At 44.7% G+C, this 17,545-nt stretch overlaps 2 protein-coding genes across 4 annotated transcripts in view; both read right to left on the reverse strand.

Annotated features, from left to right (window-relative positions):
* ctcf (CCCTC-binding factor (zinc finger protein)) overlaps nucleotides 1-6,119 on the reverse strand; it is an 11,934-nt gene extending 5,815 nt beyond the window's left edge. The window contains exons 1-8 of the mRNA XM_024281952.2: nucleotides 5,779-6,119; nucleotides 2,879-3,044; nucleotides 2,672-2,790; nucleotides 1,838-1,957; nucleotides 1,549-1,728; nucleotides 1,253-1,465; nucleotides 1,012-1,174; nucleotides 562-732 (exon numbers count right to left, since the gene is read on the reverse strand). Coding sequence (XP_024137720.1) covers nucleotides 562-732; nucleotides 1,012-1,174; nucleotides 1,253-1,465; nucleotides 1,549-1,728; nucleotides 1,838-1,957; nucleotides 2,672-2,790; nucleotides 2,879-3,026 — 1,114 coding nt within the window. The 5' untranslated portion in view covers nucleotides 3,027-3,044; nucleotides 5,779-6,119. The remainder of the gene's footprint in view (nucleotides 1-561; nucleotides 733-1,011; nucleotides 1,175-1,252; nucleotides 1,466-1,548; nucleotides 1,729-1,837; nucleotides 1,958-2,671; nucleotides 2,791-2,878; nucleotides 3,045-5,778) is intronic.
* Nucleotides 6,120-7,191: 1,072 nt separating this feature from the next.
* Nucleotides 7,192-17,545, reverse strand: part of ripor1 (RHO family interacting cell polarization regulator 1) — a 51,915-nt gene continuing 41,561 nt past the window's right edge. For all 3 annotated transcript variants that reach the window (XM_024282218.2, XM_024282217.2, XM_036212156.1), the window contains 10 exons: nucleotides 16,834-17,397; nucleotides 16,160-16,299; nucleotides 15,111-15,240; nucleotides 14,829-14,964; nucleotides 14,128-14,268; nucleotides 13,887-14,045; nucleotides 13,379-13,575; nucleotides 11,304-11,387; nucleotides 11,133-11,223; nucleotides 7,192-9,389 (listed from right to left, as the gene is read on the reverse strand). In XM_024282218.2, coding sequence (XP_024137986.1) covers nucleotides 9,292-9,389; nucleotides 11,133-11,223; nucleotides 11,304-11,387; nucleotides 13,379-13,575; nucleotides 13,887-14,045; nucleotides 14,128-14,268; nucleotides 14,829-14,964; nucleotides 15,111-15,240; nucleotides 16,160-16,299; nucleotides 16,834-17,397 — 1,740 coding nt within the window. In that variant the 3' untranslated portion in view covers nucleotides 7,192-9,291. The remainder of the gene's footprint in view (nucleotides 9,390-11,132; nucleotides 11,224-11,303; nucleotides 11,388-13,378; nucleotides 13,576-13,886; nucleotides 14,046-14,127; nucleotides 14,269-14,828; nucleotides 14,965-15,110; nucleotides 15,241-16,159; nucleotides 16,300-16,833; nucleotides 17,398-17,545) is intronic.

Consider the following 17,545-nt stretch of genomic DNA (forward strand, 5'->3'; position numbering starts at 1 on the left):
TAGAAATTTCGAAAAAGTTTTGCGCAAAAGTGTAATGGAAACGCAGCTAGTGTGACAGAAAGTCCAAAGTCCACCTCGGTCCCCAAGCACGGCGATGCGTGGTAGAGACACCTGACTGGACGGAATCTAGACCAATCAGCAGGCTGTTTGGTGTGGCACAAACGTAACGCTGAGAACATTTTGAACGCAAAAACAAAGACCAGGCAAAAACGAGATGAGGCACTACGCATCTAAAAACGTCTGTGCTGCAATCGCAAAAATATTTTTTGAAAGTAAAGTAAATATCAAATAAATTTATTAGCAAATTATGATTTTTTTCTTAACAGTTTACATTTTGTTTGCAACTTAAAGATGTTTGCAATGAGGTGGCACAAAATCAATCTATACATCTGGGCCTTTGCAATTTGGCTTCTAAATTAGCATATGCAGCGGGTTAGCATAGCATCTCTAGCCTGTAAAACTCAGTGATGTAAACTAACTGGCGGTCACGAGACAGACTCCCCACGCAACACAAGGGAGACACACCGCAGGTGGACCAGTGTAAATCCGGCATAAGTGTACCTGTGTGCGTGTTGAGGTGGTTCCTCAGCAGGGTGACCGTCCGGAAGGCTCTCCCGCACAAGTGACACTTGTGAGGCCTCTCATCGGTGTGGCTCTTCATGTGCCGGTCCAGGTTGGAGCGGCGGGGGCATGTGTAGCTGCACAGCTCGCACTGGAACGTCTTCTTCACACCTGACCCAACACACAGCACATCATTCATGAAACCTGCTCGCTGAACAAGCCTCAGGGTCGTCTTCATCAACCTTCCTCATCTCTAAGATCCCCTAGCATTAATAAAGAATCAACCATTTGGTGTTTAAAGAATCATTTCTTAATAATTCTTCTGAACGTTAACGATGAGGGACGTCACATTCCGCTGCTTCTAACAGAACAAATGATAGCATCTTTGTGGTGATGAAAAAAGGCTGAGGACAGCTCTGACGACAACGCGGAGCAGCACAGACATCTGACCTTTTTTCTTGATCTTTGTGGGTTTGGGCGGCTTCATGTTGCCCACGACCTTCTCCGCATTGACCTCTGACAGAAGGCCCTCCTGCTGTTCCTCTTCAAAGTCATACACGCTGACGTCCATGTCCTTATCGCCCTCAGCGTAACGCAGCCGACTCTTTTTTCCCTGAAAAAGGCAGCCAGTGATGGTGGGATTAGTTTCACAGGCAAACTTCACCAATTAAGAATGGCCCCGCCCTCTTACCTTTTTACCCTTCTTGACCACCCCAGATGGGGGCTGGTAGTCGGGGTCTTTAGCCCAGGTTGGGTCGTCGTTTGGAGGCTGAATGGGCTCCTCCTCTCCTTCATCCAGCAGCTGGTTCCCCACCTCCTCATCATCCTCATCTTCAGCGTGGACTTCAGCTTCCTCCTCCTGCTCCACTGTCTCCACCTCTCCGTTGGCTCCCACCTTTACCACCTGATGGTGCAGCAGACATGCTCCAGCTGAGAGCTGATAAATGTGGACAGAACGGGCAGAAGTGTTTGTGACTCTTCGTGTACCTGGAAGCCCTCAGGAAGAGGCAGAGTGTGACAGATGACCGGGTCTCCATCTTTTGGAATTGAGCTGGCATCTACAAAAGTGCCTTGCTGCAGGGCCTCCACAGTGGAAGCAGAGACAGGCACCTGGACCAGCTGCAGCTCCCCGATCCCCAGCGCCGCCTGCTCCTCCATGTTCACCACCTTGAGGACCAAGGCAGTTGCAGATGAGCTTCTTGTGAGATTCAGACATCTGTTCAAAATGCTAAAGTCCTCTTTATGATGGGACATGAAAATGTGAAAAAGCTTCGACCTGCAGAGTTATGATCTGTGTCTGGTCCACTGTTGTCACGGTGGCTTGGTGGGCAGCACCTGCGACGCCCCCAACAACAGCTGCTGAGGGTGAGGACGCCCCCACGGCAGCATCCATCACCTGCAAAACACGGTCCCGTTAAAAAGACATTCAGATGGGCCACACAGCTGATATGAACATGACATGAACAAAGCCATGACTTCACGTTTGAGGGAGAGATGATGGACAAAACCTTCAGAAAACACAAGTTAGAGGTCAGAGGGGGAAGCTGTGGGAGGACGGAGGACTCTGAGCTTGAATGTCATTGACAGCAGTTTTACAAGGTGATCCAGACTGGATCCAGAGCTTATCTGGATTCACAGATGCACTGAAGTTAAAAAAAGGTTGTTTGTTTTTTTCTGTGTGACAGAGTGTCACGCCAGATTCTCTTGGAAAATCCTGGTCACAGATTGATCCCACATCAATGCTTGAAGATCAGAAAATCAGATGAGCTTCAGACTGTCATGAATAGGATAAAAATCATCAGATTTCAGCAGTAAATAGAGGACAGTAGTCCTGACTGCACAACAAAACCAAACATTTGAACTAAGAAAAGAATAAAAACAACAGCTATATGCAACAGATACGTCAGTGTTCGATAGTAGGGCGACTGCCGCCTTTCCAAAAATGAAATCCCTTTTTTTTTCAGAGTGGAAGCTGTGCATGTTTGCCTCTGACCCGTGTTAAGTTTACAACATTTTCTTCAGGAACCAGCTTGTAAAGCTCCTTTCTTCAAATTTTCCAAACAGAGCAGCTGTCTGTCTGCTGCACCCAGACAAACACAGGAACACTCACCTCAGTCTTCATCTGCAGCAGAGTGGGATCCAACGAGTCCATAACCATCATATCCACGCCAGCTCCACCATCCACAGCAACCCCCACCCCAGCATCCAAGAGCTGCTGCTGGGTCTGACCTGAAAAACGACACAAACAGCTCTAACCTCTTCAAAATAAGAGCGGAGCATTAAAACATCTGTTTATGTACGATAGAAGAGACAGAACCTTGTTCCAGCCCAACTCCAGCCTGCCCCTGCACCACCCCCCCGGCCTCTGCAGCTTGCTGTAGCAGGTCGGCCACCATGGCATCCTGGCTGTGAACAGCTTGAATGGACGGGACATCCACCACGCCCTCAGCTGACCTGCCGTCCATGCTGGCAAGATCCAAAACCTGGAATGAACATAAAGCAGCATTCATCAGTCCAGGCCTGATAAACCAAATGACACATTCAGCTTCAACTCTCAGCTGTCTGAATGAAGCACAAATGAAGAAAGAAAGGTTTGTTGAAGCAGAAAGATGACCCGAATGTGTGTGCTGTTAAGGTCAGTATATGCGGAGTCCCTGTTGAAGTTGCCAAAATTCTAAAACTTTGTTTATTTAATATGATCAACAAGGTTTTAGATTCCACTCTATAAAAACCTCTTCCAATGTACAGAATGACACTTTATATCCAACAGCCCCACATAAAAGGTAGGTACTATTAGACATTTCAGATTGGATGATGACATTTGTCTATCGTTTCAACTGAAATCTATTTGACATAAAGTGATACTGGATATCATTATCCGATCACTGATGTCCAGTTGTACCTAACTTTTCTGGTTCTCATTGTTTCACTTTTAACCTGAAAAGAGTTTTAGGATTTCTAAAATGTTGGTTTGTTTTTTTACATTTTGGTTTCTGGAAATTTGTTTTGATTTCTAAAATGTAATGCTGTTTTTTTTCTTCAAATTTTTTTTGTTTTTTAATTGCTGGGATCTTTGAAAAGTTTTTGTGTCGAGTGATTTGTTGACGTGATTTGCTCTTCAGGGCCATCAAATATAATTATTAAAAAAGTTTAGAAGTTTTTGGCCACTAGATTATGAAAGTGCATTGCATTAAAAAAGGGTGTTTTTCATTAGGTTGAGCATTAACTTTATCTGCTCATGAAATCAGTAAGACGACCTTCAAGTGAAAGTTAAAAAGCTCAACATGTCATAGACACATCTGGTCTGTTTGTGCGTTTGTTGCCGTTTTGTTCTTCCTACTTACTTTAGTCGCAAAAAAAATAGAGCAAAACATTGGGGTAATATTAAATATTGACCAGTGTGAACGGTTTATTTTTGTGTGTGGTGATGCAGAAAAGGAGTTACTGCTAGAGTTTTTTGGACAAATACGACAACTTTGAGGTTTGCCTTGATGCTGATGCGTGTGAAGCTGCCGAGACAGGCCCTTGTGCGATTGAGTTTGACACCCCAGTCAATGTTCCATGCTAGATGTCACTAAAACAGATTTTTAAATGAAGCAACACTTCAGGGTTCTGTCAACAGGTGAGTTTATTTGAAAGGACATCATATTCTGGATGAGAATTAGACAGCTGTAAATAAAAAGACAAACGTCAAGGTTTGTACTCTGCGGGTTTAAACCCTCTGAAGATCATATGCAGCAGATAGTGGCTGTAACACTGTCTGGTTTCTTTGCTTGCAAGATTGAGGGCAGTAAATTCTGAAAACCACATAAACCGACTCAGAACTGATGGCAACACTACATTAAAAAAGTCACTTGGTGTAATAAAGTAAAGTTCTGATCATCCTGACTGCTTGATTTCACACTTAGACCATCAGTGTAAACCTTCACATCCACTGCTGATGGTCCCAAAGGTCAACAAGTCCTCAGAAGATTCTGTCATGGATGGTCCATAACAAACGCAGAGTCTGCACTTTATTCTATCTGCTTCTGAGTCCAAATAAAACAGGAGATCTTGAAAACTAACATCTATAGGCTCTCCTGTTGGAGCAGAGATTACTTCCGTTCCTGGAGTCTTCCTCAAGTGGAAACTGATCAAACACCTGCATGCGGGACATCCAAAAATCATTCGTGTTTAAACGCTGGTTAGATCTGCAAATAAATGCAGCACGGCGTGTCTGTGAGCCGGCGTGGGGCAGCTCCTGCCTCCACACTGATGAGTGTTTTTGTAGCTCTCCAAGCCGAGTCGTAGAGGGAGCTCTCCGCTGGAACATGTATCTGCGGCTCCGAGCCTCCCGGTGGGCTGAGAGCAAGAGACGAGCGGGCGACGGGCGCAGGAGCATCCCGCCGCCGCGGCGCAGCTCGTCTCCACGGGTCACGAACACGGCCGGGGCGACTGTGGATTGTGGAAGACGGCTCGTGGATGGGGGAAGTTCGGGTTTTGAGAAGCTGTGATTTGGAGCGCGTATCCGCGGCTGCGTCGTCCTCGCGGGCTCCGCGGCGGCCTGGCCTCCCCCGGTCGGCGTGCAGACCGTGGTGCCAGGCAGGAGGCTGTCGGAACCACCGCTCACCTCCATATCGGTAGATGTTAGTGACATATTAGATCGATTATGGAGCGAAGGCGCCGCGCGCGCGGCCACGCGGACGTGCTTTAATGGTCGGAGGAGCAGGGAGGGCCCGAGACCCGAGCTAACCCACAAACCAGTTCCCGCGCTTCTTTCACAGTCCGAACAGACTGGTTACAATGTTGTTGAACTTTAAAGCGACATTCGGTTCGGCTTTTTATCACGATCGAGTGTTTATTTTCACGAGCGGGAGCTCCGACAGCCGCAGAGCGGGTCGAGGCCTCCGACAGCCCGCTGCATGGCGTCAGAGGTGGAAGAACGGGAAACAAAGAGGGCAGAAAATGGACGCCTCGGCCTAAACTCTCTAACCATTATCCTGTCTTTAAATCACCCATTCGACGTATTTTCACGGAAGCGAACAGAAAACACGCGATTGTGTGGCGTTTTTGATATGTTTGAACATTTAGGCACATTTCGAAAGGTTTTTCAAAAACGATAGAGGGAGACAAACACTCTTGGACGAGCTGTCGGGACCGAGCCCCATCGTGACACCTAGAGGCCGGTGAAAGATCCTGCAAAACTCCCCCCTTCTCAGAAAAGTAGTGATACTTTACCTGTTTTGGTGCGTTTCTCGTCCCGCGGGTCCCGTCTGAAAGCTCAGAGTGTTTGGCACAAAGTTTCCAGAGCTGGTGAGAAAAGCAGCTTTCTCCCGGCGGGTTGTTTTAATCCTCTCCCGCTTTACAAGAGTAGCTTCTGCCACAAAATGGCAGTTGGGAGCTCAGTGCGCCTGTGCGGCCGCTGGGGGGTGGTGTCGAAGCCGCTGCACTCACACTGATTGGCCAGGAGGGGCGCCCGTTAGAACACATTCAAACTCATTCATCTGTGTTGGGACGGGGCTGCGTTCACGGCGCCCGGAAATTCCAGACTCTGCATTGATTAGGCAGATTATTGACGGCACGTCTGTCTATAAGTGTGAATTCTAATAAAATATTCAAATCTTTGAGAGGCTATTAGGATTCTGTGCATGTTAAAACTAATTCATATATTATATTGTTAACAATCTTAAGTATTGGGACGAATTTCGCCTTGGACTTTTGTTTTTGCCCAATAACTTATTTTTTCAGTAGTCTAAATCTTATTTAAAAACAAAACAAAAACAAATGAAAGGACCTTGAGTCGTTTTTGAAACTTGATTCTGATAACTAAAAAATGTGGCAAATTTTAAGGTGAAATCATTCAAACTTAAGAAATCAGCAAACTTTTCCCCCTTTACTTGAACTCACCTTTTTCAAAATTGTTCATGGAATTTTCATATATCACTCACATTTCAGATCTTTTTTTTTTTTGGAAATGTACGTCCTTTATATATTTTTTATTATAACTTACATTTTAATAACCCACTTTAGTGGTTATCAAAGAAACAGATTTAATAGCTTAATGTAACATTTGTCAAGACAATTTACGTTTGCAGCAATATTTTTTTCTACATTATTTATAATAAGCTGCAGTAACTTCATTGAAATTTTCTTTTTCATTCAACTTTTAAATTTTAGAGTTTCCTCAAATTTACTCCATCCAACATTTTAATTGATTTTATTCGGCTAATGTAGCATACTTCTGCAATGTTACACCAACTTTACTAGCTTTTCCTCAAGAAAGACACTTAAAAGTTTTAGTAATTTCTTGGTTCTTGATAAAACTTCTATGACAGTGACTATTTGAGGGATCAGTATTAAAACATGTATTCTTTCTCATATTTTTTTATTAAATTAAACACTGGGGTACATACATATTTTACAGTGAAGATATATTTGTAATAAAAATAATGAAAAAGGGTGACTTAAGAGAAACGCTGTGCACTGTGTAAAACATTAACAGCTGGTAGTCAGAAGTTTCCTCAGACCTTTGCACTGCTGTTGCAGCACATTTGAGTGCAAACATCCAGGCGTGCCATCAGACTCACAGAAGTGCTGCAGATTTCCCTGAGGGAAGTTTTGCTTGTAGGAGTCATAGAATTCCAGCCAGAATGGTTTTTGGACTTCTTTTTAATCATTTGTTTACATTTTAAAACAGTGTCTTAAAATAAATGTCCATTGTAAAATCAGCCTCCGGACAAACTGGGCTCCTCTGCTTCACAGTCCTAAATAAAACAGTTCACCAACATCTTCAGTCTCTGTGATGATACATGTTTGAGGCACTTGAAGGATGCACAACACCGCAGCTGCAGCAGAAACAGACGGACCATCCAAAGCATCCAAACATGGGACTCCAACAACACATGTCACAGCTGGATCCCCCAGAGCCCCCCCCTCCACAGACACTTATATTTATTGTTCATTATTTTCTTCAGAATCTGCATCTATGATGTACAAAGCATGAAAAAATTGCAGTTTGTTGGCACAATAAACACCCAACACTCATTCAAGACTGAAGCTGTGTCCTAATTTGCAGATTCCACATAGTTATTATGGGATGTTCACACATCCGGGAGAAGAGGGGAAGGTTATTGATTGATGGGGAAGCCGTGAGACTTTCTGAAGGCACAGTGACGTGCAGCTGATGAGGCTGGAGTGACCTTCAGCCGCAGCAGCTGAACAAAGAATCATTTCATGAACCCGACAAACCCAAACTGAAATGTTTTGAGTTTCCAGCCTCATGTGAGATCCCGCCCACCATGAAAACAACGTCACCCGTTCAGTGTGACGCAGATGCTTAGACCCTCTGATCATCTGTGAGCTTTTACTGACGGTCCAGATCCCAAATCAAAAACAGATGCTGAAAAAAAATAAAAATGCAGCAAGAGAGAAGACGCCCTCATCCCACAGCAAAATCACATTCATTTCAGCCCTAAAGAATTAACACTAGAAAAGTTATCAAAGAACAATTTAAAGCATGAAAAAGTCAGTGTAGAAAAATATAAAGCTTTTTTTTTAAAGTGCAATGAAATCTGTTTTTCATTAGTGTTGATCTTTGACAGACACGTTTACAAGAATTCAGCTTCAGTGTTTCTAAAAACAAGAATTTAATTCCAGAGAAAAAAGGAAAACAGAAAAAAGTGCAAAGGTGACTTCTCCCTGATCGCTTATTCAGAGAGCAGGTAACCTTCAGAACGATGGAGGCAGGGAGGGGGGGTTCAGGTATAAAGGAATTTAATCTAAAATCTGTCTGTGTCTGTCAAATAATACAAAAATTTCAGAAAAAAATGGCACTTTTTTTTAGAGATGGGTTTTAAGGATGCAAAATCCAGATCTGACATAAATATTTCCATCAAAAGTTTCTGGAAGCAAACAGCTGAGCAGAAACTGTCAAAGTTTAAACGCTCACACCTCAGTTCCACCACGGCTGAAACCTCCACTACGTTATGAAAACCCCTGAGGCAGGCATCGCTGGAGGATTACACAGCTGAGCGGCGCCCCCTTGAGCACGCACAGGTGCTGCAACTCCCTCTGAACACATCCAGCTGTTTTGGCTTGAATCTGTCCCTCTGGTTTTTCTGCAGCAGAACTAAGAGCATGTGACAGAATCCATTAGTATATCTGCATTTAGGCCACAACCGGCGGCGTTTTCCCCATATTTGTGTGACAATGAAGTGTCAGCATAAAGCTTTGTGGTCATGGAAGAACTGGGCCTGCTAGTTTTTGACTGTCCACACAGACCTCATACTTCCACAACCTGCAGAGAACTCTGCAAGAATGACAGCAGCAGCTTCAGAAAGTCTTCATTAAGGCTTAAGGAGGAGGAGGAGAAGCGTTCACGGGTGCATGTGAGGCCGCTCTTGGTTGTGTGGGTTTGTGGACTTCAGGCAGCCGTCCTGATGAAGATGAAGGCTCCACAGCCGACTGGCATTAGACAGTTCATCACTGTGGTTTGCAGAGCACTGCACAGACTCGTGTCCATCCTGACTTTGTTTTGTTTCTCTTAGTGGTTCAAACCAAGAACTGATTTGATCTTCAGAACATTCGGAAACATCTGATTCTATGTTCTGGGTCAAAGAGGATGGAGCGTCTCCCATCAGTCCAACAGGCTTTATGATGAGCAGGACAGTTGATTGGTGCATGAAGGCGGTGTGCTTCAGCAGCCGCTCCAGCTGAGGTGAGACGGAGTGAGGGGACTTTGGCTTGGTGTGGTCAGAACGCCGTGCTGGCCATGCTTCCTGGAGCGAAGAACCTCGGTAAGCTGCCCTGAGACATCTCCATGTGTCTGTGGGCCATCTTTCCCTCCTCGCCTGGATCACAAGGAGCAAACAAAACCGGGAGAAAGAGATCAGTTTTATTGCCACAGAGCTGGAAAAGGTTACTGAGTTGTCTTAAATTTGTTGTGTGTTTCTTTAGCCTGGTTTATACTGAGCGGTACGGTAAGGAAGGAGTAGTTCGGGACGGACCAGTTAATTCTGACAAGTGTCTCCACTCAGTTAAGCCACACTTCCACAGAGTGGTTTGTTTTCACGGCGCATGTGTGGTGTAGACCGCTAGCGTGCCATTGTGTCAGTACGACAACTAGAAGAGCAGCAACAATGGAGGTCATCCTGCAGCTTGTCTTTTTATGCTTTACTTTTTATACATTGTGTATAACAGGAATTTAATGTTGTTTGAAATCAGATTGAGGGCATACCGCCATAGCGAGGGAAACGGAATTGATAGATTGGCGTTAAAACGGTGCTTTCTAATGCCGTCATCGCTTTCTGCCAATCAATGGGTGGAAACAGCGGCTCTGCTCCAACTGTCCCGCTCTATTTTTCTGTGGACCTACAACGGTTGGGGGCCCTCAAGAGGAACGGGTTGGAACTGTTAAATGGGTTCATTTAACAATGGAAACGCTCAAAATACCAGATTGAACGACCATACCGAACCAGACTGCTCAGTGAAAACAAGACTTTTAAGGTGCTTTCCCACCAAACGCGATTCGCACGACAAATGCGTGTGCCCAGCCCCCTTTCACTGAGCAGCAAATTCGTTGCTCGCCACCTGTCAAAAAATGTGTCCCTGACGCCACAGCCGCATGTGGGAGGAGCTACCAGCTCTGTCTGTGGATGTCTTATTTAGAATGAATGAAAGACACATACAATGTCGAGAAATAAGGTTTATTTATTGTGAAGAAATCTACAAAAACATCAGTAATCATGTCTCCATATTTTGGTGATGTTTATTATTAAAATATTTCCCCGGTACAGTGCTGTTTGACAGCCACTTCCTGGGTGTTTCTGTGTCTCTGTGGCTGAGCTTGAAGGCTCACTGTTTTGTATTAATCTGAGGGAGGGGAAATAAAATGAGGACACCTTTTTCCTTTTTCTTAAATGGGCCCGAGCCGGCAGCCTCCGCAGCGTCTCTCTGCCAGCATATCGAGTGAATGAGCTCCGCCGCAGGAGCGAAAGCCAGTAATTTGTTGTCCACAGTGTATCCCAACTTCCCCCAAAAGCAGCTGGATGAGCTCTGAGAACCCGCGGCTCAAACGGGTTAAGGGAAAAAGATGAGAGTCCTGGACAAAAACGCTCACTACGTTTTGATCTACCCGCAGATCGAGTCACTGAAAACGTCACATGCCCAAAGCTGAGCTCCTGATTGACTGATGTGACGCAGGGACCTGTCAAACTTCAGATATTTGCAATTATGCTGTGTCGGTCATTTGCACCTCGAGCTGCTGGCAGTTAGAGCACCAGTTGCTCTAAGTGGGCCCCGGGCTTCAATTCGCCTCAGAGTGCGCCTGACTTAGCATTTAAACTGTCTGCCTCTGCCGCGCGAATCACATTTGGTGATTGGTTTTTATTTTTCTGTTCGTTTGAAATGTCAATATAATGTCAATATATATGTCAATATATATATTCTATTTTTATGTTTGTCTACAAAAGTCTTGCTCTTTGGGGGACCTGAGGTCTGGAATGCTGGCGTGAGGAACTCTCCATCTGTCAGAAAGCCCCCCTAGTAACCATCTGATCTGGGCTCCCCCTGCAGGAGTGTCAGGCTGTGATTACCCAGCAGCAGCAGTGTTTGCTTGGCAGCATCCCGGACCTCCTCCCTATCCGTCTGACACAGATGCATCAGTTGCTCGATGCTCTCATTAGCCTGTAAGGAAGGAAATGCACAGTCATCATTGCTGACCTCAGACGACCCTCTCATGGAAGAAAACTCAGTCACGCTCATACCTTCAGGCATGCCAGAGCCTTGCATCCACAGATTCTGGTGTCCATGTTCTTGTCCTCTAGAAGCTCCAAACAGCTGACTAAAGCCTGTGATTGGAGGACAAAGCAGACGGTGCTCAGAATGAGACGGGGAACCTCAACAGATTCAAACTCTTTAGTATCATTTTATCAAATAATTCATAAAGATATAATATTATATTTAACTTAAAAGAAACTTAAGAAACGCATTCAACTTTATTACAGACTAAAAAAAAAATCCATCTTGAAATAAATGTATTTACAGTTGAGGTTTCTAAACTTTTATAAATCGGGGTCTGCAACCTTGCAAGTGGCTCTTTTACTGTTCCATTGTGGCTTTCTGGTTAAAGAAAAAATGTTTTAAATTAAATGAAAGAAAAGAAAGTTGGTAAGTAGTAAAGTGAAAAAAAAGTTTAAAGTAAACCAACTCAAACTTTATTTGAATGATTCAAAAACAGTTGAGTAACAGTATTTATCACTCCACCAGGTTCCAGACTACGGTACCCATAATGCTCCAACAATGTATCAAGCAATTCAGCGTTGTAGTTTACCAAAGTCGAGAACATTATTTTTGACAGATTTGTGAGCGCTGTTTACCACGGAAGATCAATTGGATGTCAGTGAGCACAACCAGACTCAAAGTGCTCTGGATTATAAAGCAGATTTCTATTTTTAAACAAATTCAAGGATTTTAAGTGTGTCTTATGGTTCAGGAAAATACGGTTAGGGGTCACAGAATTAGCTCTGGTTTACTTTTGGTTTGTTAGTTTTATGAATGTCAGGCAGAAATGCACCATATGCAGTAAAATAAACTGTGTTGTTTCTTTTTAAGTCCCTGCTGACATTACTCTATACTACTACATTTACTGCATAAGTCATGTGAACTTTGTCAAATGTTATAAACTGTTTGATATTTTGAAAAGGCTGTTTTCTCCTTATGTTTTATTTATCCATCCATCTTCCTGACCGCTTTGTCCCTTTCGGGGTCGCGGGGTGCCAGAGCCTATCCCGGCTACTGATGGGCGAAGGCGGGGTTCACCCTGGACAGGTCGCCAGTCTGTCTCAGGGCCTCAATCACACACACATCCACTCTCAGACACACCTAGGGGCAATTTAGAGTCACCAATTAACCTATGAAGCATGTTTTTGGACGGTGGGAGGAAGCCGGAGTCCCCGGTGAAAACCCACGCATGCACGGGGAGAACATGCAAACTCCACACAGAAAGGTCCCAGCCGGGAGTCGAACCGGGGCCTTCTCGCTGTGAGGCAAGAGCGCTAACTACTGTGCCACCGTGCAGCCCATGTTTTATTCATGTTTTATTTATGATTAATAAATAATAAAAATAGTAAAAAAAAAAAAAAACTCCAATGCAAATCAGTGTCTTCATTTTCTAAAGGGTGAAGTCAGACTTTGTGGCTCGTTTTGGGTTTTGGTCAGTGAGAAATCAACCCAAATGGCTCTTGAAGTGTTGAAGGTTGCAGACCCTTGTTCTAAATCAACATTGAAGAAAAACAATTCCTGTAGAAAACAGACAAAAGACCGAATCCGAGTCAATCAAAATGTGTGCAGCAGCTAAATTTAGGATTCAAGTTTACAAATTATTGACTTTTCTGAGAGTCCGAACTATTGTGAGTGATCTCTTTATTAGTGGCCCTCTGTTTTCAACTGCAGTTGGTCAAACGATGTAGCCACTTGACTGAGTGGTGCAATGTTTCAAGACAGACGATTATCATGACTAGATACTAAGACTCAATCATAAATGACAACCTTCAACCAACATTTTGGACAAAAATATAACATTTCTGAAGCCTTCTATAGGTGGAGTTAGGAATTGTGGTTTTCATACAAACCAGCCTGACTCATAGAAAATACTCTAGAGTTATCTTTCAGCAATTTCTTATTGATGTTATTCTTTTTATTGAAGTTCTCATGATTTTAAGATAATGATATTTTATGGTGAGCTCCACTAAGATGGCCAGCAGTTTGTCGCCCTCTTGTGGAGGTGGGAGGAATAGATTTGGTTTAGATGTGTTGAAGCAGAGTGGGGGCGTGTCCTCACCTTTTCCCTCTGTCGGGGATGACCGACCAGGCCTCTCAGCAAACTGCTGGCAGAAGACGACACTTTTCCTCTGGGGTCTCTGAGCAGCTTGGCCACTGCCTGAAGCCCCTCCCTCTTTAGGCTGCCCTCTGAGGGGCGCCGCAGAGCGCCCAGAATCTGATCCTGGTCACAGGACTCCAGTTTCTGGATAAACGACACTGATGGAGGAAGATTGTTACTTGTTGTGATTTAACCAAAGAAAAACACCCAGATAGAGAAGAAGCTGAAGCCCTGCACAGAGACGGAAGTCCAACTTTAGAGTTATGTGTGTGTGTGTGTGTATATGCTTAAATGTGTGTATTTTTGTGTCTGTGTACTATTATGTGTGTGTATTTCTGTGTTAGTGTGAATGTGCCTTTGTATGTGTGTGTTTGTATTTTTGTGTGGTTGTTTGGGTGTGTGCGTGTGTGTGTGAGTGTGTTTGTATGTTTGTGTATGTTTCTACATGTCCGTCTGTGTGTGTATGTACCCTCTTTAGCCAGCTCAGTCACGTGTGTGTCCACGTCACTGATCTTGTTGGAATCCAGGTAGTTCCAGAGCTGGAACAGCGTCACCATCAGCCCGTCTCTGCTGCTGCCTCTCCTCGGTAACCTCTGATCCAGGATTCGCTCGGTCATGTAAAGGAACACTGCAGAAACCACATGCGTGAGTGTTGCGGCGCACACACAGCTCAGGACAGTCCGGCTCAGGCGGCAGCACTCGTGTCGTACCTGTGTCATCTACGTCATCGCTGTAAATCTTGGACAGCGTGGCCAGGAAAATGTCAGCAGAGCAGCAGTACATGCTGCCCTGGCCAGAACACTGTTGCCATAGCGATACAGCACCCAAACACAGACCCAGCTGAGGGATGACTGAGGGGGACACAGAGAGATATTTCAGCAACATGCTGTTTTGGCTAATTTAAACTTTTTTTTTCAGTTTTTCCGAATATTTTGAAGTTTAGGTATTTTATACATGTTAGCTGTTTTTTTGTTTTGCTTTTTAGGCTGGTTTGGCATTTAGCTAATATTCTAGCTGGCTATTAGCTTCAGCGTTTTCAGCTATTAGCTTCAGCGTTTTTAGCTATTAGCTTCAGTGATTTCAGCTATCAGCTTCAGCGTTTTCAGCTTTCAGCTATCGCTTCAGCATTTTTAGCTATCAATTTCAGCATCTTCAGCTGGTGGGAACTCAGTGGTCTGGGTTCCTACACTAACCAGCCGTTCGGTGGAAAGTGTGGCGAGCTAACAAGCTGGCTGTTGGACAGCGTATAGAGTTACCAAATTCCACTGCCCAGTGAGCCAGACTACTGAGTGCCCACTCAAGGCAGTGTGAGCAAACAGAGATGGGGTCACCATGGAATCCCTGGACAAACCCATCTGGGGCCCCCCAAATCTAGCCTATCGCTACAGCACAGGTGTGCACATGACTGTACCTTCAGTCGCCTGTCTGAGGCGACACGGGTCGTCTTTGATGATGTTGCGGATGATCGCGAAGACAGGAATCTCCCTCTGCAGTCGGTCTAAAGCGTACATCTCTCCACACCGCAGAGGGCCGAAGGTTCCCAGACGCTGCAGGATGGAGAAATATTTACGTGCATCATAACATTCTCCTGAATCTCTGCTCCAACTATCCCATAGTTTCTGTTCAAGATAGACCAGCACCCACCCAAAGCACGAAACCCAAAATCCCACACGAACTCTTCCCACGGACTCACCAATAGCTGAGCCCTGCAATTCCTCAAGTGGACCACGAGACTGGAGTCTAGGGTGGTGCAGCCAGTGGTGAGGGGTGAGGGTGGGGAGGGTGGGGAGGCAGGGCTGTCCCGACTCCTGAGCTGCTGAGACCTGCAGGGATAATGAACATCTGTGTTGCTCTGGTGCTGGAGGCTGCAGGGAAGGGCCAGTCTTTATCAACAATTAAACCACAGGAGGGGAGGTTATCATTGGTCAGATGTGTTTTCATCTTCTGAATGAGGCTGACATATTCTGGTCTTTAAATGTTAAGTCAAAGATCTGCTATTTAGTAAATCATTTTTCTAACACACGCACACACAAACACACACACACACAGAGTGTAGTTTTCAATCCTGTAGAAAACCTATAGAGAGCTGAAGCTCAGAGTTGCCAAACGACAGCTACCAAATCTGAATGATTTTCAAGAGTGGAGCAAAAATCCTTTTGATATCTGCAGAAACCTGATCATCAAACTACAAGAAACCTCTGACTTCTATGCTGCTAAGAATTGCTGGAAACAAAGTATTAAATCTTTCCAGCAAAGGAAGGCCAAAGGCCAAGTCTCCAGTCTTTTTCTGTTTTTTTTTTTATTGATTTTTGTTCTCAAATTAATAATTTTTCTGTAATTTTTAAGCATGTTTTTAGGGTCTTCCTATGTTTTCATTTTCCATGTTGTTATATAAGTTGATAATAAAGAAAACTACTCCAATTTATCATGTGTTGGCATATTTTGAACTATCTTTTATGAGACTTAGATAAAAATTACTTGACAAAAGTGAAGGTGTAACTTTTATAGTGAAAGTGTTTTTTTAGGAAAAAAAGATGCTCTGCAGCTCCACTAGATGGCAGCATAGTCTTAGAAAACCTGTTGACAGTAGAGATTCTTGAGCAGCAGTCAAATCTGATCCTCTTTAACCAAAAGATCAGTTGCAGCACTTTAAAATGTGCTTAAAGTGTTGATTTTATGTTTAATAGGTGGAAATGTGTGTGGGGGTGTGTGTGTGAAGGGGGGTAATCTGTCCACTCTGACCTGGCCTTTCTTTTTCTCCTCATGATCCTCTCCACTTCGTCTTCTTCCTCCCAATCTGACAGGTCAAGGAAGTCAAAGCTACCCAGAGCCGTCTCCACGGTGAGGCTGACCGTACTGGGTGAGTGGTTGTGCCTGCCTCCCTACACACAGAAAACACACACATAAATCACATCATGAGGAGAAGTCTGAACAAGAACAATCTCAGGAAGAATTCTCCTCAGTGTTAAAACATAAGGAAGATCAACTGATGTGGGTCTGTACAAAGATCCAGAATTCTGGAGCAAAGTTCTTTGGATGGATTTGATCAAAGGGCAGGTGATGGACCTTTGTGTCAACATTAATCTGTACTTGAAGAAAACCAAATAAGTTTTTAATCTCCCAGTAGATGTGAAGAAGAGTGATGGAGGACTGGTGTGGGATGCAGCCACTCACAGAGTGAAGCTTAGCCTCCATTGTAATCAAAGTACTGTCATGGGAGTTAATCTGTGTGACAGCACAGGCTGGGTCAGAACAGAACAGTAAACCGAACACTGATATGCATCAAGGAACTGCAATCATGCAAAGTCCCCTAAACTATGTCTTCATCTGTAAAGCAACTGATGGTTTTCCTCAGCAAACTGGGAAACACAAAGAAAGGAGGCCTCAGGTTCAGAGCCTCCATGCTTCCTCCTTACCTTCAGAATGACCTGCAGCAGCTGCAGCTCCTGCTCCAGGAGATGTAACTGAGGGAACTGTCCTCTGCAATCATCCAGGGAGGACAGCACAGCTCCCAGAGCATCCTTCAAGCCACTGTCCGGCAGAGCGTCTCCCTCCCTGAACGGGTCATCTGTGGTGTCCTCTCCCACCGGCTCCCAACCAGACATGGGATCTATGCTCACTGGTTGTGGGCTCTCCTCTCTGTATAAGTCAAAGTCACCGTCCAAGCCCTGTCCGGAGGGTGACTGAAGGTCAGGACAAGGCAAAGAGGTCTCTGGATCATTGGAGGGCCTCGTTCCTGAGGTGTCAGCAGATGAAGCAGTGGGGCTAGTGTCTATTATCACGTTGATGTCCCTGACAGAGATCTTAGAGACCAGAGATGAGTTGTCTTGTTTGTTGTCCACGGGGGCTTCGTTAGTGCTGCTCTCACTGATGTGGCTCAGGGAGCGGGAGTAATGCCCCGAGCTGTGGCTGCTGGCTGTCTCTGAGTCGTCTGGTATAGGGGAGGGGCTGTTTCCCACAGGTGGGTCGCTGGTCAAACCCTGCAGGGGCAGAGGAACATGGAGTTACCCCACCTACAACTGAACTCCAGGAGCTCTGCAGAGACTGTGAACCCCTCGCATGTTCTAATTTAACCTGTCATCATTTTTTATGTTTTAACCAGACGATTTGACTTTATTGTAATGATCT

The sequence above is a fragment of the Oryzias melastigma genome, linkage group LG6, assembly GCF_002922805.2.
Source record: "Oryzias melastigma strain HK-1 linkage group LG6, ASM292280v2, whole genome shotgun sequence".
In the NCBI taxonomy this organism is placed as follows: Eukaryota; Metazoa; Chordata; class Actinopteri; order Beloniformes; family Adrianichthyidae; genus Oryzias; species Oryzias melastigma.